Source organism: Anabrus simplex, chromosome 3 (assembly GCF_040414725.1).
Source record: "Anabrus simplex isolate iqAnaSimp1 chromosome 3, ASM4041472v1, whole genome shotgun sequence".
NCBI lineage: Eukaryota > Metazoa > Arthropoda > Insecta > Orthoptera > Tettigoniidae > Anabrus > Anabrus simplex.
The window spans coordinates 305,168,730-305,193,762 of NC_090267.1; the positions used below are offsets into that span (position 1 = coordinate 305,168,730).

A 25,033-nucleotide genomic window follows, 5' to 3' on the forward strand; every position below is an offset into this window, starting at 1 on the left:
TAAAGACATTTATATTGATAGTTGGCCTGCAGTGAGAATTGATGGTAGAAGGAGTTCTCGGTTCAATGTACTTACAAGGGTGGGACGAGGCTGTAATCTTTCACCCCTGTTGTTCATAGTTTACATGGATCATGTGTTGAAAGGTATAAAGTGGCAGGGAGGGATTGAGTTGGGTGGCTATTTAGTTAGAATTGTAGCCTATACTGACGATTTAGTCTCGATGGCATATTGTGCTGAAAGCCTGCAGGCTAACAGCTTGAAACTTGGAAATAGTTGTAGTTGCAATGAGAATGATATGAAAATTGTACTTTCCAAAACTAAAGTGGTATCGGTAGGTAAGGAACCCAAGAGAAGTGAATTAAGGTTGGGAAAACAAAGCAGGGACTGGAAGATCATTTCAGGTATTTAGGATATGTATTCACCCAGGATGGTAGTATAGTGAGACTGAATCAACGTGCAGCAAAGCTAATACAGTGAGTTTGCAGTTGCGGTCAACAGTATTCTGCAAGAAGGAAGTCAACTCCGGGATGAAGCTATCTTTACACCGGTATGTTTCCGACTAACTTTGAATTACAGGTTTGAAAGCTGGCTGGGCTCATGATGTATTTTTCATAAGTTATAAGTAACAGATATGAAATTAGCGAGAGTGATCCCCGGTAAAAATAGGTTGGAACAATGTCAATGTGAATGGGGAGGTGAAAGCTAAGAATATACTCAATTGAATAAACCGCCTTCGGTGGTAGGGTCATGCGAGGCGAATATAGGAGGATAGTTTACGTAGTAGAATAATGGACTCGGTCACGGAGGGCAGAAGAATTAGAGGAAGACAAATACGGCGATGGTTAGACTCACTTTCCAATGATTTAAAGGAAGAGGTATAGTACTAAACGAGGATTCATAGCTAGTTACAAAAAGAGAATTTTAATACGGTTAGGAAATTCACAGAGGGTTGCAGACTGAACTTTGAAAGTCAAAACAGTCTATAATGAAGATGTATGTATTGTCCCCTTTTCCAGGTTCACTCAGCCGGCGAACACGAGGCACCTCGACGTGGTACGTTCGTGTGGTTGACTGTTCTTAGTTAGGACATTTAATTAAGAATTTATATATTAGGGGATTGTTCCTGGATAGGCTTGTGGCAATCAATGAAGAATTACAAGAACAAAGGTGGTCTTTGACCAAAATTTGGCTTCCGATTGAGATAGCTAAAAACACAATTCAGGAAACTCAATCGTCAAATATTACCAGTGTTTCGCCCAGAGTGCGGCATGGGCTCATCAGTTGGATACCGCACCTTTTCCAGGATTGAGTTTCCTGAATTTTATTTAAAGGTGGTCTTCTTTTTAAGAATAAACGTCAATTAAAATATTATTAATCTTGAGGGTAAGTTGTTTGAAAAATGCTTTACAAAATTTGAACTATCACAACATTGTTGACTTAATAAAATATTTATCTCATTCAACGGTCTCTTCGTTCACATGATACCTCGGTGCAGTTAGGACAACTGACAGTTAATCAAATCTGTGTTAGTGACATTTCTGGAATTATCCGCCACAGTCTATCTCTGTCCTGCATGAACAGACTTCCTTAAATTCAGCTAAATCTTGTTTAATTCTCTATATTCACTTCACTAATTCTTGTTAACTCAACAAATAATTATTTAAGAATCAATAACTTTTATGAGAATCATTATGTCTGTCTAACATGACAAATCACTGACCAATTATTTACTGAGTTGAACATATGGTCACTATTCATTCAGTATTTTCATATCTTGTGAATTATTCTTCGCGTCTCAGTAGTTTTATCCACTGTATTTCTCTCAAATCAGTATTTGCATATCTTGTGAATTATTCTTCGCGTCTCAGTAGTTTTATCCACTGTATTTCTCTCAAATATTAATTTAATATTTACACATACAGGAAGATTTCCTAATTACTCAAATGAATTATTTTAATGAATGAATGAATTAATTAATTAATCTCTAGTCGTTAATTCATCACTTGTGATTTTTAGTGTTCATTTCTAAGAAGGTAAGAGATGTTAGGCCCATTAGTATGCCCTAAAATCATTTAATTCTTGATTATTAATCCTATCTCTCCTATCAGTATAATTTAGGTATTGATTTTTACCCTTAACATTAATTTAAGCATTTAACTCTAAATGTAGATTATTATCCCTAGTATGTCGCATTTATGGCACTTCCTGTTTTATAAAAACACGTTTCTTTTTAACATTCATTGTATTTATTACAATAAATTGTTTCGTCGTCCTTCTTTGGCTATTTTCCTTCCAATATAGTAAGTATAATTGTAACGTTAATTTCTGACATTACTACCTGATTATCTCCTCTTAATCACGTAAAAATTTGTTGGTAAATTTAGAGTACAAAAGTTTCCAGACACTTCCAAAATTAGGCTTAGATTCAACCGGATCTGAAACTTCCAATACGTCGGAACGCTTGAAGTTCAGAAAACACATCTTGAATGAAAAATTGCATGATATGGCACAAGAATATGTTCCAAACACATATCTGTACTATACAGTTCACATGCATTCAACACACGGTATCTGTAATTTTACATGATCTAGTAGGATAATTATAATATCGCTGATTTTTTGTCTTATTCGCCTTTAAATCTTGTAGATGACCCTACATTAATTCGCACTACACAAGTTCTTACTCGTGGAAATGCATGATTAAATGAGGTGACAATCACCTGTTCAAAATAATCATTCTAGTTTAATAAGTGTCCACTAGAGCTTAATTATAAGAATATAATTCAAATCAATGCTGATACTGCTCATGTGTAATCAGGAATTTATATAGTTTATTTTATTGCTTGTTGAGCTTCCCTATTGAATGATTATTATTGATAATCTAGCCATCGTTTGCGCTAGTAGCAATACGTGCTCGCATAAATCATTCCTACTTGCTGCAAAAAATTTCATTGCTCCAAATTCTTAAGATGGACCAAAGCCATACTGTATTTTGCACCAGTGAACTTGGCATGTCTTCGCAAAACAGTAAACAACACACTTCTACTCATTTATTAGCTCAACAACATTGTTTTATACCATTACCAATCTCTATTAAATTTTATTCAGCATGGTTATTAACATGTGACTTTTAATCCCTATCTGTAGATTTAAAAATCGGAACAACATGTTAACTGTACAGAATTAACCTTCAAGAATGATATAGTTCCATTGAATATCGTCACAAAACGTGGTTGGATTAACTAACACACGTAATTAAATTCTCATTTAATTTTTGGTGTTATGTTGATTATTACATAATTATTGTTAAATGCTAAAATATCCTAGTGGTCAAGTTTGAATGTAGTAACTTGCACTCAAATACTACGACAGTTCTACGTCATTCATACACTAAATTAACCCACTCTAAGGTATGAAGAGAAAGGTATCAATTCTAATTAAAATGAAATGTAAATATCTACTTCCGGAAGATAATCATTCGTTAATCTAAGAAAAATGATTAAAGATTACAGAAAATGGTACTCATATGTAGCTGATGTAGAATGATGGAAAATATTTCCCTCTTTTTAGCTGGACACGATGGCAGATTTCCTTTTCGTTAGGTCGGGATGTTTAAATGCATTTCTCCAGCTGCGCAACTTTCGTTTAGGCACACATGATGACTGCTGTTTCCCTCGGTGGTTTTAACTGATGTGGATATATGGGTTGCTTGGTTGAGGCTGTCCGTCGTTGGTTCACGTGTATGATGGTCTCGTACTTTTGATGAATACTGAAAACCTACACAAAATTCCAGAATACGTCACACACTGAATTCATACTAGTTTGTTGAAACAGATAAAATTAACTTGCATCCTTTAAGTATAACACAGGTGTACTACGTCTCGGCAACATTATTCAATGCTCACAGAGTCTTGCAGGATTATTTGAAACGACAGGTGAACTTTTAAGCTTATATGGGCTGAGCTGATTTTCGTAAAAGTTCTGCGCCGCCACTGCTCCCCCGCTGTGGCTTGCAGGTTGAGCATAGCTCGTTTCCGTAGCTACTTGCCGGTATTCAGCTCTCGTAAAATAGCGTTGAATAGCGTAATAAAAGAATAAGCTTCATCCAAAGTATTAGAATTGGAGAATCAGAGAACATCAGATAATTTGTACAAGTAATTTCACATGTTGCTGTTACCCGTATAATTCGCTTCTCATTGGTTCAATTTTCCATCTGAATAGTCATTGGTTCGTTACACGTGAATAGAGAGGATTCAAGAAATATCTTGTTTCATTTCCGAGCTTATGCCCACTTTAACTCCCCTAAGCAATGTCACATGATTTTTTGCCTTGGCTGGCTCGCTGATGATGACAAAAGAAAGAACAAATCCTTCCCTCGTGAACTCACGCTGGCCGCTTACCTCGCTTTCATACCCAAGAACAATTATACAGCTGATTCGCTCGCGGATCTGTATGTAGTTCATAATCTCGTACTCCACAATATAATTAAATTCATCCCCGTAACTGAGAACGAAATGGACGGGTACAGTATGTATGTATGTATGTATGTATGTATGTATGTATGTATGTACAATTAAACCAAAAACTTTCTTCAGGCTCAATATTGTTAACATGTTTCATGTCATGAAGTATCGTCAGTTTACTGTACGATTATCCTGGAAGTCAAATACGTTACTTCGTATCTTCTACTGATTTTGGATATTATTTGGTGAAAGGAAGAGTTTGATAATTTATCTCTTACTATTGTGCTCGTATACTAGATGAGTACGCAACTCACAACATCTTGAATCATCCTCCTAAGGGTCTGGAATTTGCTCTGTTTCACTGTCGTAAACATTACATTTATTCTGAAAAATATTGTATAGTTGAACATTCGAAGGAAAGGTATGCTAAATTCGACACGTAGAATGATGAAATCTCCACATTTACCAGAAGATGGTATTCTGTACGAATAAGCCCTGATAGGGACTTCATTTAATATTATAAGCTAGCTGAACAGTATATTTTTCTCTTCGTACATCACCTGTGTTCCAGTTTATGGGGTCGAATCCCAAGACAGTATCAGCATATAAGATTACTTAATAGATATCAGAACTAGTAGGTAAATAAATAACTTTTCCGGGGATATGTTCGGACACTGACATGTTGTTCAAAGATGGTAGATCAATGATCCTTAAACATGTGGTATTACTATTCTTCGTTCTTTTCCAATCAGATTCTTCACTTAAAAGGACCAATTACATAAATTGTAGATCCCCCTGAGACGTAACACCAACAACATGAGTGCTTGACTTTATTTTCTCTATTAATAATCAATACCACTTACGAAATGGTGATAGGAGAAGAATTTGACGTTTAGATACATCAGAATTTCTATTGTTTCTTCGCTCCTATTCAGATGTATGTCAATGTGATGTATGCGTCTTTGAAAACCGTAAAAGTAGTTAGTGGGACCTAAGTACAAATAACAATGTATGCTTCGGTCAATCCTTTGATCTGCTGCAACGGACCGAGCGTTTAGAGGGGGACTGGAGACGTCGGTAGGTGTTTAAAAAGTGCTTACAGCGGCGTGTGTTTTTACTAATGATTTAAGTGTGGTTATTTTTTAACGGTTAGAAACGTACATAACGTATATACTGGGAGGGAAAATTGAGTCGAATTTTTGAATATCCATAAGTGCATCGAAATATATATCAAAAGAAAACAGAGTGCACTCAAAAATACCGAGCGAAATGGCTGTGCGGTTAGGGCCGCTTAGTAGTTAGCTTGGATTCGGGAGTTGGTCAGTTCTAATCCCACCATCGTTGGCCCTGGTGATGGTTTTCCGTTCTTTCCCACTTTCACACTATGCAAATACTGGTACAGCTCGGTGTGACTGACATTAAGTAAAGGAACCTATAATTATAATGATAACAGCACAACTCAATTTCGACTGGCAATAGAGAAGGTGCCTGCCATTATAATAAAAACTCCTCAAATGTTATCTGTCTGGAAGTAGGAAAGGGGCCTACCATTGACGAAAATCCCCGATATCGATTGTGACTACGCAGTAGTTAGTGGGGACTGCCATTATAATGGAAACTTCCGTACTCGATTGTGAATGGCAGTAGGCAAGTGAGCCTGCCGTTATCATCACAACTCCGCAACTCGCACTTTACATTGGAAACAACGTATGGGAACCTTCCGATGCTATTTCTGGATAACGTTAAGAGACATGCAATTTAAAACATTCTTATTCACTGCATGTACAGTAATTTACTTCGACAGCCGCGTACAGTGTGAGATACCGTAGCGAAGCACGGGTACATTTGCTAGTTCTTTGATAAATTTAGATTAACGAAGTGATACAGAATCGTGTGACAAGTTTTGTTTCTCCAAGTTTTTCTGGTTTGAATCTGACCAAGTTCAGCCAATGGCACTCGATCGAAAAAAAGAAGTATATCTGCGAGCCAACAGCTAGCTATTTTAGGACCTTCTCTGACTTCAACAAGGCCATAGGTACAGGGTTGCTGGTAAGGTGTAGAGATACCATTGCAAGAATGTGCTCCGTCTTTTGTTCAAGTTTCGTCTGAAGAAACAGTCAGGTCAGGAGGTTGCCCGTAGTCTCTTAAATCCTCCTTTCCTATTATACAATAGTACATTATGCAACAAGCCTATAATGGCAATCATTAAGACACGAGTATGTATAAAAAACGAGCGAAGGGAGTTTCATAACGTCCATACGAGTGTCTTAATTACCACTGCAGGCGAGTTGCATACGACTGTTTATGCTCGACGATAATTATAACTCTATTTTTTTAATATTCATAAATTTCTCTCAAGACGTCACTTGACAGTTGAGTTTACTGAACAGAACGCAGAGCGCATGCGCTGGGTTATTGATTTTCCGTGAGCGGATCAGAGACCTTGACGATGTCATATATTTTCGAAGCTTTGATAGAAGGTTAACATAAGCTAGCTTTATTTCAAATACAAATTGTTTATTGTACAGTTGGTGAAGTGAATTTGCAGGAATGTCCCGTGTGGTTGTGGAATATTGGAAGCAGAAGGTGCATTGATGTTAATATGTGTGTCCGGCATGTTTGATTTTTGAAATAAGTGCAAAGCTAGTGCATTGAGCGCAGGTGCGATGCTATCCTTACCTAATTGGTCAAACAGTTGTATCATAATGAGAATATAATTAAAACAGAATGGTAATGATCAGAAAACTAATGAAATATGGCGGGCGTCCAACGATATATTGACCTCAAAACATGTTCTGTGATAAATAACTTAAAGATGAGCATCGGAAACCTCTATACGCGTCAGTGAAGAAAGACAGGAAGGGGTGATAAAATACTGGAAGAGGGTAGGGAATTTAAATTGGTATTTAAGTGCAGTGAAAAAAGTATATGTAAAGAAATTAAATGAAGTGGACGTGTGAGAATGGTAAAGAGACAATTGGACATGAAATTATGTATGACAGTGTATGTAGGAGTTTGATATAGTGGTTTTGAATGATTAGATAACTTGTGTTGTTAGATATTGGGGTTCTAGGTAAGAAAGTAAAAAGAAAAGAGGAATATAAGGCAATGAGGCTCAGCAGGATATGGGAGGGAAGAGGTGTAAATCATCAAAGGTCTTAGATTACGGTGAGCCAGGTCGCGGCCTGGAACATGCAGCCTTGTCGAGAATCAGCGAAATATGATTCAAGGATGAGGTTATGCATTATTCTAGCTCATGGCCTGCGAGTGTAGAGTTTTGAGATGGAGATTAAGACTTGCTCATTCAACCAGGGTTTGTCAGGTAGGCCTTTTTTGTTTTGTCTTGTGTTGCCGTTATGCCGCTGAATTTTGTTTAAAAGGGATGTTTTTCTTTCATTTGTGCCTTCATAGTGTTATGTATTTTCTAGTATCGATTGTCTCCATTTGTTTTCTTCTTTCTATTTTCTGTATTTTCCGTAAAAATGATAAAATATGGAGAAAATAGGGATACTTGAAACTTGATAATGAAAATGTTAACTCTGATTTGTGGAGAACCTGTATCATAATGAAAATCTGAACTCTGATTGGTGGAGAACCTGTATCATAATAAAACTTGAACTATAATGAGTCTAATTAAGATTCAGTTTTCTGGCATATAATATTTATATTTTGGCATCGTCGAGCATAAAATAATTTATGCAACCCCCATTATTTTATTCTATTTATTGTCAATTTTAACGGCTAAATGTATGAATAAAAATACCGACGCGAAGAATTGTTATATTCCTTACCATAATGTCAACTCACAAACTGTGAAGTAATTAAATTATCTGATAATTCGAATCGAACGCAGGAGCAGGCTAAATAGTTTGAGCTATAGCATATCAGATATTATAAATCCTGTGTATGACCGACATCATTACAGTCTGAGGCATTATGTAATATTACCAGCCCCGCGCACTAGCGGTAGCGTGTCTGCCTGTTCACGGGAGGACGTGGGTTGGAATTCTAGCCAGGTCAGGGATATTAATCATACCTGAGGGTTAATTCGATGTCCACTCAGCCTAAATGAGAATATTTACAGAGATATCTGATGGAGAAGTAGCGTCCCTGGTCTGCAATGTAAGGAAAACGGCCGAGTTAATTCGTAGCGCTGGCCCCTTAATCTGCTGGCCTTCGGGCTGAGCAATTTTCGGTTGCCAAGTGCTATGAGGTATTCTTTATTATTATTTAACTCACGTTCCAAACATAGAAAAATTGATGTACGCAAGAAACGATCAGCAAAATATTTCTCAGTGCAAGCGCGATTTAAAGAAGGATTACATTCTGATAGATGTTTCTTGAATATTTAATGCACGGAGGTTTATGTGCACTGAACCACTAAAGGGTGAACTTCCATGATTTTAGAATGAGTTCAAGTAATTAAAATTTGTTACAAATTGCTATGAACTCTGCTTTTCACTTTCATAAGATAATTGAAGTGTATCGGCGAAGTATGTATTAGACAAATGTACATTCGAGTGATGATATTTTTACTATGGGAACAGGTATACAAAGTTTGACATTAATTCTTCCGTGTGAGAATCTGTCAGTAAATGTACACCCCTTTATTCCTTAAATCATTTGACACCCAATCAAGCTCCTTTTGATATCCTTATATCCGTGTGTATTCAGTACTCAACTAGAACTGGACGGAATTTGTAAGTTTCAACGATCAGGAAACACGGAATAAACGCGAGTAGTTGAAGGTAAGGGAAATGGAATGACGTGTTCCTGATCTGGGAGTCAAACCACATTAGTATCTTACCATTCACTCATGGAGTATTAGTGGGAGTTTGTGGGCAGGGGGGGGGGGGGGGGCAATAACGAAGGCGATTTAGCTCCTTCGTTTAGTAAGTCACTATACGCATTCAGGGGAAGTGAGAGAGAGAAACAGTCTAAAGACAGAGAGCGAGGAGCAGAGAACAAGACAACAGTAAGCTTAATTAAGAACAGTCTGTGGTAGACTATTTTTTTTTTTTTTTTTTTTGCTATGGGCTTAACGTCGCACCGACACAGATAGGTCTTATGGCGACGATGGGATAGGAAAGGCCTAGGAGTTGGAAGGAAGCGGCCGTGGCCTTAATTAAGGTACAGCCCCAGCATTTGCCTGGTGTGAAAATGGGAAACCACGGAAAACCATTTTCAGGGCTGCCGATAGTGGGATTCGAACCTACTATCTCCCGGATGCAAGCACACAGCCGCGCGCCTCTACGCGCACGGCCAACTCGCCCGGTGGTAGACTATTGGGACCACTACTGATGTCTCTCCGGCGTCTGACTAATGAAATGTGGCGGGCGTCCTACGATATATCGACCTCAAAACATGTGATAAATAACTTAAAGATGAGCATCGGAAACCTCTATACGCGTCAGTGAAGAAAGGCAGGAAGGGGTGAAACAATTATACGAAGGTAAGTCAAAAATATAGTGTACACCATTTGAAAAAGGTTAACTATTGACATAAAATAAATAGACTTGAGTTTGGACTAAGTGTCTGCCTAATTTCAGCTCAATTGTTTTAGTTATTCAGGCGTGATTAAGCGAGAAATGACAGGACACCATCAAATTTTAAAATGCTAGATTTCTAAACAATAATTCCACAAATATTATACTTTGAGGTCAATATATTGAAACTTACCACAGCGTAATATATAACTAACGTTCATTTCCACACCTCTTATAATAAATGATTAAAAATTGATTTTAACGAACATAGGACCCAACTTATCTGCCCCTATACATGTGATGAATTTATTGCGCACCATACGCCAATTTCTTCATCCTGAATTTATATTATTTCTCATCGGACGACTACAGACCTACTGAACAGATCTCTTGGGTAGACCTATTGGATAACATCATAAAACATTATAACTTGCAGAAGTATATTTTATGAAGTCTTTTTCGCCGACGATTATCATAGAATTGACCCAAACACTAGATTTCCTTATAGAAGAAAATTATTTGTTTCAGTTGCATGTGTTTCAAAATCAAGATATAAACTACTGTATATTATGTTTTAAAAGTGTCGCTGAATGTCTTACGCCATCAGTAGAAGTTAATTTACAAAATCACACTTGAATATTACATCGTAATGCACATTTTGTTGAGAAGGTTCTCTAATAATCAGATTATTACTGTAGTTTGAACACCTGGTAATTGCGATTTCTGTCATCAACAGCTTTTTAAAAGAGCAATGATTCGTTTTCTTATAGTCCAATATAACAATATCCGATCTAATGTCAATAGGTGGGTTGCTGTGTTAGATTTCAGCGTACGCTTATTCGTAAATACTATGAAGCAGTTTCAAATATCCTGTGTATCGACAGTCTACAAATAATGGTGTTAGTAATACTGCTGTTGATTAGAATGGTACACATCCGATCATGTATAAATACTGCGTAGAGATTTTTTATTCGTTTTACATTAGACAGAGATGGAAAAGTTCACATTTCTCACTTGTTTACCACGTTAGAGGACGTTTGATCACATTTACAACTTCATCTACCAAATTATTAGTTATTAGTATGTGATTAGCTAAAAAAATAAATGGTGTAGATATTTGGAGTTGATATCCGTGGGTGATCAGCAAGTCCCCGAGGATGAGGCCCTCTATGGAATGAATTCTAATGTTGAAGGCGGCACGCGCACACTCTGTCCCTAACCAGAGGAATTAGCTAATGAAGGTTAGAATACTCGACCCGCCCGCGAATCGAGGCCGGGACACCTTGAGCAACAGGCCAACTTACTAAACGATTAGCCGCGGAGCCAAACATATGGTTGGCTTACCAACATTAAGACAATTCGATATACACTTCACATCAGGGCTCACGAATGGAAGTTGGCCAAGTACCTAATTTTATATTCCTAGCCAGTGTGCGGGTCGCTTATGTGGAAATTTGGCCTATACCGTAGAATTATTACATCACTAGTGTTAATTCAGTGGCTACTTTTAAAAATAAAATCCCTTGCTGATTCAACCAAGTAATGTTGTTTAACTTATGATACATTTCTTGAATTCCTCGAGAGAGTCTTATTGTATCTTTATGTTTTCTTATATACACTGACTTAGCAAATGTCATGGGATTGTCACCTAATAGCGTGTGGGTCCTCTTCTGGCCCTACGAACTGCAGTGAGACGCCGTGGAAGTGAGTCGACAAGGTCCTGGTAGTCCTCTGGACGCAGCTGACACCAAATCGTTTGCAGAGCGGCCGCCAATTCTGGTCTGTTCGTGGGTGCAGGATCCATGGCACGGAGCCTGCGTTCCAGAACATCCCAGGTATGCTCGATAGGGTTCATATCGAGGCTCCTGGGTGGCCATGGCAGTCGTTGGATCTCCACTGCATGTTCCTGGAACCATTCACGGGCTACGTGGGAGCGATGTGGCGGCGCGTTATCATATTGAAACACCGCAGAACCGTCTGGGCGCTGGAAGGTCAAAAATGGGTGGAGATTGTCTCCGAGTAGCTCAACATACCGCGTACCATTCAAAGTCTCTTCCATAACAACTAAGGGGCCCATTCCATACCAGGAAAATGACCCCAGACCATAACACAGACACCAGCGGCCTGGACCACACCTTCGAGGCAGGCGGGATTCATCGCTTCATGTGGTCTGCGCCATACACTATGCCTCCCATCGCCATGGTGCAGTTGAAATTGTGATTCGTCCGACCATATCACGTTAACCCATTGTTCCAGTGTCCAGCCCTAGTGACTGGCGACAAATGCGCGTCGTTGTGCCCGATGACGTTGGGTTAACTTATCAACAGACACATCCGAGTGCGTTGGTTGCGTTTCCATTTTACAGATACAAATCATCCCTGTCAGTGACACATACGACACCGGTACGTTATTATTGTATGATCTCATATTCGTGTATGTATCAAATGGGGAATGAGAAGTTATAAAGTAACCTTAAATTAGCTTGAAAGAGCTATGAATGTACTGTACATAGTGTGTAAAATGGAAATACTTGCACTCAACACAATATCACAGGAACCACCAAATCGATGAGAGTGACATGTAACATACCAGTTGACATTCGGTCGTAAAAAATTGATAATAAATCCTCTTGCCAAAATTCAATCCATAAGACTTAAAAATAAAGAAGTAAGAATATGAAAGAGGGACAATATTTTTGACCGACATGTCATTGGTGACTGTGGTATTTAGCCTAATATTTACGCCACTTTTTAGCGTTGACATTCGCGCTATTATAATAGTTAATTGGATCGCTCGTTACTAGTAGATGATTACTCTAAAAAATGGTAAATACTGTTTCTGTCCCTTTCATTTTATTTGGCAATAGACACATTGATTTGTGCTAATTGGTCCTAGGATGTTTCCGGTATTTGACACTTTTAGAGAGGGGTCTTTACAGTAAATGTATTTTTGTGGCTAAAGGGGTAAAACTTCGGAAATCGTCACGTTTTAGAGAAAAATATGTGGTAATTCTGGAACCGAAAAGACTAGTAATTTACTTTATTAGTGATTGACGTGGATCAATCAATCAATCAATCAATCAATCAATCAATCAATCAATCAATCAATCAATCAATCAATCAATCAATCAATCAATCAATCAATCAATCAATCAATCAATCAATCAATCAATCAATCAATCAATCAATCAATCAATCAATCAATCAATCAATCAATCAATCAATCAATCAATCACCATTTATCGGCCTTAAGCCAGTCGCCCAGGCGGAAGATTCCCTATCAGTAGTTTTCCTAATCTTTTCTTAAATAATTTCAAAGGATTTGGAAATGTATTAAGCATCTCCCTCGTCAAATCATTCCATTCCGTAACTCCTCCTCCAATAAACGAATATTTGCCCCAGTTTGTCTTCTTGAATTCAAACTTCATCCCCTTGTGCATAAAGGCAGTTGTTCCTGCTGAAACAATGCGAAGAGACATTATCAGAAGTGCGAACATATAATTTGCTTTACAACAATTTCTGCAAAGTACTGAGGTAAGGACAAGTCATTGCTAATGAGTAATGATAACTAATGACCCATAACTTTACTTTGTAAAGTGGAAGTTATCGACTGTTACTAATAAGCAATTCAGTTTGCATACAACGTCGTAGCTTTCATATTTCTTGCCGCAGCTCAAGCTTTCTCTTTAGCATCTCTTCAAATTACAATAAAAATGGCGAATAAGAAGTTAGAGAAAAGCAAGAGCATTTCTTTGTGGCGATTTTATTCACAACCTAAAAAGAAAGGAAGATATTTAAAAAATATTTTTGTCATATGGAAAGTTAAGAATAACTTTTTTATTTAAAAATCCATGGAAGGAAAGGATAATTCCATTAGGATCAAACAAAGATCAATGCTGAGCTGAAATAACATGGTATCCTAAAATACCATAATAAATAATATATAAAATACACCTGTGAATGCGTTTCAAGACATTTTTTTGAATTTCAGATGGGTGATGTTTAATATTTTACTTTGACGTTTAAATTTTGTATATGTTGTGTCTATTTGTTACATGTGATCTTTTTCCTCATCTTCCCCGACTACACAGTTCTAAATCTTAGCAAGGTTTGATTGTTCTCTCAACTGCCGTTCGTGTGTCATTGTTGAAGCTAGCTGATCACATTTGGGCGGTACCTCCCGCCAATAAAGTTGCATTCGCTCAATATACTGTGAAATACCTGACGTTACAGTCCTGTAGATTTTTCCCCGAACACACAAAGTTAACCTATACCTAGCGTACGTTCGTTTAATTAAATTGAGAAATGACTATTCTAGACTGTGACTGAATGGTTTGGTGAATGAAAGTGAATAAATTATTCCTTTGAGGTAGCTTGATTAAATATGTGGACATTTAATCCTTATATAATAATAGCCCTTGTTCTACTGAAGAAAAACTTTGACTTCAAGGGTATGTTGTGTGCGCTAAAACAAATGAAATCACTTCGGGGAGTTGACAGGTGGGTTCGATTATGACTTAATCCAGTGGTATTTGGAGGTGATCAAATGCGTCAACCTGGAGTAGTTAAAGTGCCACTAGGCATGTAAAAGAACTCCTGCGGGACAAAATTCAGGAACCTTGGCCTAAAATCAGTCAATGTAACGTAAAACCAATAGTCTTTTTATTAAAGTAATCAGGATATTATAACTTGTGCGAAGTGTATGGCAACTCCAACACTCCGAGTTTAGTATAGCCTTTTAACCAGCATACTTGAATGAATTGGAATTTTCTGTGAATTATAGCGCGTCTTTACAGGCCTTAATAATATAAAAATTGTGGCGTGATTTTCGTCTTGGCTTATGCGCTGACTTTCATACCATATGGTGGATCGTGGATGGTGAAATGGGAAACAAAAAGAACAATGGGAAATTGGTGTGTCCGGAAGAGATTTCTGCTGAGACATGGAATACCCTAAGGAAAAAATGAATATATCTGCTGTGGGATCTCTTCATGAACATTTACCAAGAGGAAGAAATACTTAAAGCATGCAGGGGCACTGCAGTTTTCCTATATAAAAGGGATCGGGAGTTGAGCAGTAATTGTCATGATTATAGAGGAATAAATCTTTTGCTCCACCCCATAAAGCTCTTGGAAAGGACTATTATCGATGGGTGACTGCAAGAGGAGGTTTGTATCGAAAAGGTGTAATTCGGCCTTCTTCTGGTTGGTCAAAAACGGCCTCTATCTTTGGGCCGAAGCAACTAATAGAAATTATCCGGAAGAAACAACAGGACGTATATTTGACGTTCTCTAGAGAAAACCGGTGACAGAGTACCAAGACAGGAGGTTTTAGAGATATCTGAGAGAAAACATGGTGCCATAAAGTTACATCCTATTGACACATTTTTTTTTATAAATATTAAAATCAGAGACAGATAGGCTTCAGGTAAAGGTTGGATTGCATCGAGGGTTAGCTCAAACTCTCTTCCCGTTTAATGTAATCATGAAGTGTTGACTGAGAGGGTTAAATAGGAAGCACCCTGGACCGTGTTATGTGCAGATGACATCGTTCTGCACGTTAAATCATGAGAAGAGGTATCAGACGAGCTGGAAAATCGGAGAAGGGTTCTGGATCAAAGGGACATGAAGTTTAAAGGACTTAAGACCCTGTATCTATGCTGGAAGGGACACTTACAAGCCCTGTCACTTCAAAGTGATGCATCAAGACGGCTACCGAGTTTCGTTATTTGAGCTTGATTATGTAACAGAATGGAAATGTTGCAATTGAAGTGTCTTCCAGAATCCATGCACGGTGGATGAACTGGAGAGATATTTCAGGAGTGCTGTTTGATAGGAAGGAGCCGATAAAACAAGGGAAAATAGTACAAGATAACCGCAAGGTAAGGTGATAGGTGTCATTGGGATCACTCACCTGAGAAGAGAAACTTTTTTCCTGAGTACGAAGGGTTCAGTTTACGAGTGATATCCTTTACCTCTCACACCTCCATGGCCTAATTTATACGAAGAGAACATTATATGTATAGAGATGCTATCATTCATGTCAGATTTTACACTCTCTCAGAATCATTAATTCTCCACACACTTCTTCAAAGGATTCATGGTGAATTCTTATAACGTAGAGAATCGAAATCAAATTAATACTTCTTAAACTGTTAACACTCTGAGAATTATTAGGGTCACATTGACTGAATTCCCTCGTACTAAATTTTATCCTCCAAAATTTAACAATTCAGTTGTGGCTGTCTGCACCACACACATTTCCTGTCAAACAGTCTCATTTTCCTGTTAAAGACATTTATATCATGGAAATAATTTCATAAAGTGTGGATGATTTACCAGTAATACCAGCCAGAGATTAGCACACATCTTAATATTTTAAATTTATTTTATTAGATTTCTTGTATTCCAAGTGTTAGTAGATTTGTAGTACAGCATCTGCAACATGACTCAATGTTCGAGAACTGTATAATCGTAGGACTGTTTTCCATTCGCCGGAACAGGAGTACTTTGAAGACAGTACTATCACCACAATGTTCCCACGTGGAGACCTGAAAAGGAGCTCATATGTTCTCTCCCTCTAATCAAAACCTGGTGTTTCTCAGGTTCACTCAGCGGTGTGTTCAAATATGTAACAGAGAATCAACCTGTCTCGGAAGCGGGTATATCTACTCTTCTGCACTCATATTAGTAGCTAACATTCAGTTACCCGTGACGAGCATAATTACCTACTTACGTCTATCAAATCGTAATATACCAATAAACTTGCTTTTTTACGTTAGGAAAGTGACATTCAGTGTTTGTAATGAACGTTCTCACTTAAATTCGTTCTACAAACTTAGAAGCATACTATTTTGGGGGCGATGAGTTGATAAACCTCACTACATGAACTAGCGAAGACAGCTGTACGGAGAACGATGACGTATGTGTTAGGACAATTAGTACAAGAGTTACATTATCATCTGGTTTCATGGTAATATGCTCCTTCCTTTTAAAGCAACAATTATTATAATTATCATCAAATCTCTGTGATAATATGCTGCTTCTTTTCAGTTGCGCATGTACTCGGGCACCGAAGCGATTTCAGCGGATTACGTTACATGCAAGGAAGTGTAAAATTTAATATCTAATGAGGTAACTTGTTACTTGTATAAAATGCAGTAACTTGGTGTACACATCATTACATATGTGCAAAGGAGAATTTACTCGTTTGTTTTATCAGCTTTACTAATTTACAAGAGTGAATTTACTTCTACGTTACAAATGTTGTTTACTTCAAAGAATTCGTGAGCTAGGTGATCCTTAAGATTGAAGTGTGGCAGTGGCTACAGTAATCGTACAGATTTGCATATACCGGTACATAAAACATCCAAAATTCTTAACATTTTGACTGATCCAAATGAAGAAAAATATATTTATTTTTTCAAATAATGTTTTGAATATTTTTCTTATAATAATGTATTACTTTTGGAATGAAAAACCATCATATTTAAAATATGCGCATTTATGGGTTAAATATTAGTAAATGAAATCTAAAGACTGAATTAGTTAATGAATTGATCAAATTAAAATTACTGAAGATATGTATTTTCTTGTGTGTTTCAGTTCTTCTGTATCTGCAATGAATCCTTCATCGTTGACATCTAGCATACTCGGCGTGTTGTGTCTCCTACTCGTCCTGTGGGTCAGCCCAAGCCACCAAGGGGATCCTCTACCCGAGCCAGCACAGGCGTCAGTGACTACGAACGAGGTGCATCCTCAAACACCGCTTCTGGAGACTGAAGAAGATAAGCGGGCATGGCGAGATCTGCAGGGAAGCTGGGGCAAGAGGGGCTGGCAAGATCTCCACTCTGGATGGGGCAAACGTGGCTGGAGGGATCTGGGATCCTCTTGGGGAAAACGAGCGTGGCAAGATCTTAATGGAGGATGGGGAAAGCGAGGATGGCAGGATCTTAACGGAGGATGGGGAAAGCGAGGATGGCAGGATCTCCAGGTAAGACAGAAACACACACTTCATCACTGGATTTTATTGATACTCTATAGTTGACCAACAATCTTAATCTAGTTTATCTTTTCTGGAAGGCAATTGCTTTTATTTCCTCTGCCTTAGAACAAGACTGGGATTTATACTTTCCTTATTAACGTAGAAACCTGAAGAGAAGTTGTACGTAATTCTAGGTAACAATGTGTACACTTTTCGGGAATTAAAAACGTGATATTTTTGTTATGCAATATTCTATTGCTTAAAATATATTGAGTTTCAATCAATGTTTCAAAACTGAATGACACGTAGTTGTAACTTTGCGTTCATGGTGGTGGGTGCAAATTCTGCCAATGGCAGCCTTGAAGATAGTTATCCGTGGTTTCCCTATTTCCACACTAGGGAAATGTTGGGACTGTACCTCAATGAAGAAAATATTCGCTTCTTTTCCTGCCCTAACATTTTCCTGTTCCATGTTCACCAAAAAACCTCTTTGAGTTACTACGACGTTAAAAAGCTAGCGGAATAAAATAAGCCTAACACCCAGTGCCTCTCCTCTAATTTCCATTACTAATGTACTCGTTGGGCACAATTTCTCGGTTTTTATGATAAATTTATTTTTAAAAAGTATGAAACATATCTGTAATATTATGGCACTGTACAAACTTTTATTTACCAGGTGCTTCTTAATAAGAATGGTCATGTTATGATAGGTAAAGGGTAGGCTACATGGATATTTAAAAGGAAGAAAATTTTCCAAATTATATTAAGATGTTTTGGCTTCGATTTTGCTTGGCTAATAAACTCCCTAACTGCAATTAGGCCACTAATAAAAAGTAAAACTACTAACAACCCCAATCACACCATTAAACTGTCCTTTCTCGTTCACATTAGCTTCAACTCTCAATGTTATTAACCTGGTTTAAGCCACGTGGCTAATAATATATTAGGTATATATAATGAAAATGAAAACCCACAACCTGTTTTCCAGTCATTGATCGGGTCAGGGATGTAATGAATGAAACATATATAGGCTGTTATTACAGTGGGGTCGCCACTCCCAAGGTGATTTATTAATGAGTGATAAATGCTATGAAATGATAATGGAGAGTGTTGCTGGAATGAAAGATGACAGGGAACACCGGAGTACCCGGAGAAAAACCTGTCCCGCCTCCGCTTTGTCCAGCACAAATCTCACATGGAGTGACCGGGATTTGAACCACGGTATTTTACCGTCGTTGAAGTTTTATAGTTTCACTCGCATACTGAGTGTACGTGCATCAACGACAAACGAGGGAAAAGAATTTTCACGACATATAACGTACGTTATATTCATGAAGAATGCCACAGAACTCGCGAAACCTCTAAAACCCAAGAGGAACACTACAAAAATTCACTATATACCATTACATACAACCATTCGCGCTTAACTGTGTGTTCATACTGGGCAACGTAAATATTTTTCTTCGACTATCGGAACACATACTCTACACGTGACATCAATGAATTGCTCCACTAAAACTGTATACGTGTCGAATCCCAAGACTAAAATATTTTCATCTATATTACAATTGACCATATATACTGGACCTATTTTTATTAGCAAGTGGCTACACTGTTAAATTGTTGATATTTATTCTTGCAGTCTGTAGTGCGTGGCGCTGAAGATTTCGAGTGTCAGGTATTAGAAGTAACACCCCTTATCTAAGCTAGCTGGCCTATCCCCGTAAATTGCTGTCGAGGGGGGGGGGGGGCACAGCTCCGCCTGGAGGTAGCTTCTTGTGCATGCGTCACCCAAGCGAACTCTACTGCACCAGCAAGGAAACCCAGCTCGCTGGAATTATTATAAGGAATAATTAGAAAATGTTAATACAAATTTCTTTACTCCAGCAGCACTGGGGTAGATAGCGTTCAGTACACGCCACTGCCAAACACCAAAAATGGGTTGTGCTAAATTAACGAAAGTTGGTAGGCGTGTACACACATCTGAAAGATGACGTAGATTCCAATTTCCTATGACGTTGCATATCAGGTTTGCATTTAAAGTTAAAAACTTCATGATTGTTCCGTATTTAATAGAGAAATAAGAAGATGTACAATATTATAGGGAAGGATCCATCTTTCAATACTCCGTAGTAAAAAGTAGTTACAACCTGTTTATTGGGACCTGTTTCAACACATTTTAATTTTTTTAATGTGTTGAAACCGGTCCCAATAAACAGGTTGTAACTACTTTTTACTACGGAGTATTGAAAGGTGGATCCTTCCCTATAATATTGTACATCTTCTTATCAGGTTTGCTTTAAATACAGGCTGTGCTGTGCGAGAGCGTTAATTAACCTTTATATTAGACGTAGTGACTGTGATTGGGTCAAGAATGCCTTTGCCATATAACAGGGCTGCGTAGATATGAATTTTCCTTCCGCGCTATTGAAGAACCACTTGGCAGAAATGTCTCCACTTAGCATGCGTGCTGGCAGCAGTGCTCACCAGAAGGAACGCTCACAAGAAGACCGGGCTCCGGATGTCCCCGTCGCACCACCGAGAGGGATAACGGCTGTACACGGCGTGAGGATTTGGCGCAGCGGACAGCAATTCGAGTGGCAGTTGGCACCACACTGACGCAACAAACTGTTAAAAATCGGCTACTTGAAGGACAGCTCGAGCCAGTCGCCCTGCGGCGTGCATTCCACTTACCCCAAACCACCGCCATCTTCCAGTGGTGTCAAGCGAGAGCTCATTGGGGGAAGGAGTGGAGGTTCGTTGTGTTTTCTGATGAAAGCCTGTTCTGCCTTGGTGCCAGTAATGGCCGTGTGTTGGTTAGAAGAAGGCCAGGTGAGGGCCTGTATTCCTCCTATCTGCGGCGTCGACACGCTGGATGTGTACACGTACGTCCGTCTGGTGATTCGACCCGTTGTGCTGCCATTCATCAACAGCATTTCCGGCAGTGTTTTCCTACAGGGGAGTGCACGCCCCCATGCCGCTGTTGTAAATCAACGTGCTCTGTAGAGTGTCGACATGTTGCTTAGGCCTGCTCGATCCCCCGATCGGTCCCCAATCGAACACGTATGGGACATCATTGGACAACAACTCCAGCGTCATCCACAAATGGCATTAACCGTCCCTGTATTGAACGACCAAGTGCAACAGGGATGGAACTCCATCCCACAAGCTGATATCCGGCACGTGTACAGCACAATGCATGCACGTTTGCATGCCTACATTCAACACTCACGCGTTTATACCGATTATTAATGAACTATCATGGCACATTTGCGATGGCTTTTCTCACGCGGAAATTAACCTGTAGTCTTGTACCTCTAATCAAGTAAATATCTTACCTTGACAAATATGTTGCCAAAATTTCCGTGTTCTACATTCCCTATTTCATGGTGTTTGTGTATTTTTTCCCGCCAGTGCAATATGTATTCCAATATTCGTACATTAGTTGAATAAACCCTAACATCTATTTTATGACCGGGATGTTGACAGTCTGGAGATATTGGTTCCGCGATATATTGATGTCGATAGAGGATGAAGCCAACTAGAGCGCTTTGTTTACTTTGTCACTCAATTACCCGCTTGTGTGTGGAAGTGAGAGATGCCCAGTTTCAGAGAATGAAAAAATCAAATAAAGAAATCAAATCTGCGCAGAGCAGAGAAATATTCACTAAATTATTGTTAAGGAACTGCGAACCACCAAATGTAGCCTACATTCTCTGAGTGATATTATGTGTGATCTTGACATCATTGTTGAAAATGAGGATTGTACCTAATAGTAAATGTCAGTAATTTATCTCCTGTTTTGCTTTATACTCAATCCTCCGATGAAATGATATTCTGTGGGAATGCTAAATCAACAATTTAACAAAGGAAAATAATCAGTTTTGTGTCACTTCTTTTGTTGGTTCCTGTTTACATTCGATAAGCGCACATGAATTTCCCTCACTTCCTCTAGTGAAAAATAATAATAAACAAAAATCAAAGCCCATGGCGCAACAGGCCCGAAGGTCCTTGTCCTACCAAGCGACCGCTACTCAGCCTGAAGGCCTACAGATTACGAGGTGTCGTGTGGTCAGCACGATAAATCCTTTCAGCCGTCATTCTTGGCTTTCTATACCGGTATTTATTATTATTATTATTATTATTATTATTATTATTATTATTATTATTATTATTATTATTATTATTATTATTATTATTATTATTATTATTATTATTATTACCTGAGGCTTTATATGCAGGGGAAACTCTAACGCTTCACAGAAAGGGCGAGCTAGAAAGCATCCTAAAAGAAGAGCGAAAAATCATGAGGAAAATTTTAGGACCAAGACACACGGGAGAAGGGTACCGCCTCCAAACCCGGAAATCAACAGAAAAATTATCTAACATTGCGGCAGACCTCAGGAAAAGAAGGCTGAAATGTTATGGACATGTTAAGAGGCTTCCAGATAATAGACTAACCCACCAAGTTCTTGAAAGAGTTGATAAACTGAAGAATTTCCCTTGGATACAACAAACAAAAGTGGACATGAAGAACGCACAAATTCAACCTGAAGACATTTTGAATCGAAATTGAAAGAATATTGACAAGTGGGAAGTTACTCCAGAGAATGAAGTACCAAAAAGAGCACGTACTAAGTGGACGGAAGAACGGAAAAGGATCTTTAGTCAACAGGTGAAGGCATCCTGGATCCTCCGCAAACGAAATCATAAATAAAGCTTCGTGTGTTCCAAAAGGGACCATTCACGTATTATAATAATAATAATAATAATAATAATAATAATAATAATAATAATAATAATAATAATAATAATAATAATAATAATAATATTTTCGAATGGCTGTTACAGCCGGATGTAACCCGTACAAGGCAGGTGGGTGGCGCCTAACGTGTATGGGAAGCTACGTGTTGTTGGGGACGATAGTGTTGTGCATGTTGAGCTAGTTGCAGGAGTGCTGGGGCATCACCAACACTCAGTCACCGAAACAAGGGAATTAACAATATATGAATGAATTCCCACGACCTCGGCGGAACCGTGTCCCTGCGGCCCGAAGGAATGTCATGACAGAGAGCAGTCAAACACGGAGCGTGATAATAAAATATATATAGAAATAAAATCGTAACAAACATGGGTCTGAACATTGACTATTTTGGAGAAATAATAATGAGAATCTGTATATTTCTTTAGCTTTGGTGTTTTATTTGTCTGTTTGTATGAGTTCTTACAACTTGAAGACTACTGGATATATTTCTACCAAACTTCATATTTGGAATCCACCTGTCCTTGGGTAGGTTTCGATGTCAATATTGTTTCTAAATTCCTGAAATGACTGGGAGTTTGTACGAAGCCGAAACCTTGATTTTGCACACACACAAAATATACACAACAACAAAAAATGGAGAACTGCCTGCCTTAATGGGCATCAATTTCTAAAACTTTTTTAACATGTACATCATTTCAATAGGAGGATTAATAGGGAGATATCATTAAAGGACCGTTTTCCACTCTAAATTCGAGCGGACTTGGCCTAAAAGCGGGTGCGTGTAAAACATACTTCTTATAAATGCAAAACTACTGAAAATATTTCAACCAAACTTCATATTTACCATCCCCCTGTCCTAAGGTAGCTTTTATGGTCCATTGCATTTCAAATACCTGGAGTAGACAGGGGGTTTATAGGAAACCGGAACAGCGATTTTACTCTCCCAAAAAATATACCAGAGCAACCCGGATAGGAATCAACCAAGCTTGCCGGAAATCCATTTCTAAAACTTTTTCCTTATGTGTGCGTTTTCGATAGGGTGACTACCAAGCGAGATATCATTAACGGACGGTTTTACAGGCAAAGCCTAGCGGACATAGCACCAAAGGTGTCTTACGTGGAGCAAATTCCTTATCTATACAAATAAACTTGTAGAGGGTCCGATGTGTGTAATTTAGTTTGTTTTGACAATTTTTCATTTGCCCGTTTTCGGTCAACTCAAGATCATGTCAGCGTTTTTTATTTTTCGTGTCTCTTTGTTCCACCATCATGGCGAAACGCCTCGATAGAGCTCAATTGAATTCATATCTAGAGTATACTCTTCCAGGGGTAATAAGATATGCATATGTTTTAAAAATCACTGAGTAGACTGGCGGTTTATAGGAAAACTAGAGCAGTTTTCTTCCCTTTTCTATTATGCTATTGATTTTCTGTAAAATACGTAGATCGTATGTGAAATTTCCCTTCATTTTAAACAACTTATTTTATGCACAGAATTTCGCTTACACTTAAAATGACGGAGGAAAATACAATTTTCTGTGGCTTTCATGTTCTGCATTGAGTGGCCGTTAGACCGACAAGGAACCTACCGGTAACCATGGCAACGTATATGGCTGCTTGTCAGTAGAGAAGTAATGGATGCCATTTTCATCATCATTCCTGTAAACTCGTGGTTATCCTTGGGGAGAAATCGAGAGAGACGGAAGCTGCCATTTTGCGGATATTTGCGGAATACCTTTGGAGGTTACAACCTTCCCCGAATATTATTAATAATTGAACATTACTGATGAGTATAGTCCATTATTTCACACCGCAAGGTGTTTTCTGGCATTTGTTATATATTTTACTATATTTCTCTTCTACTTCTGTTTTTCGCTGTAATTTCTTGCCTTTTCCTTGTCTCCTTAGGCTTGACTAATAACACCATAAGACATCTTCTCATCTGTTTACCCAAGAATCCCTGCAACTAAATTTCTTCTCTGTCACCGCCTTCTTATATCTGTAACTTATGCCTTCACAATTTAGTGACGGATATTTCATTTTCCAATACATCCACTTGGTAATTACATATTTGTCCTATTCCGCTATTATCCTATCCTATTTTCTATTAGTTTCAACTTTCTTAACTGTAATACTTTATTCCTTAATTACTCCGTATGTATGCGAGTGCTCTTCTCGAAATGAGGATACTGTCTCCTTTGTCGTAAAATTCCAAGCTGTTCAAATGTAGGCTATAACTTTTTGGACCGGAAAATATCGAAATATCTGAACGCCCTCACGATGTGGGTTATTTATTTATTTATTTATTTATTTATTTATTTATTTATTTATTTATTT

At 38.2% G+C, this 25,033-nt stretch overlaps 1 protein-coding gene across 1 annotated transcript in view; it reads left to right on the plus strand.

The window, feature by feature from the left end:
* The window catches only part of Mip (Myoinhibiting peptide precursor), a 607,442-nt gene that overhangs the window by 434,585 nt on the left and 147,824 nt on the right, over nucleotides 1-25,033 (plus strand). The window contains exon 2 of the mRNA XM_067144391.2: nucleotides 17,553-17,940. Coding sequence (XP_067000492.1) covers nucleotides 17,569-17,940 — 372 coding nt within the window. The 5' untranslated portion in view covers nucleotides 17,553-17,568. The remainder of the gene's footprint in view (nucleotides 1-17,552; nucleotides 17,941-25,033) is intronic.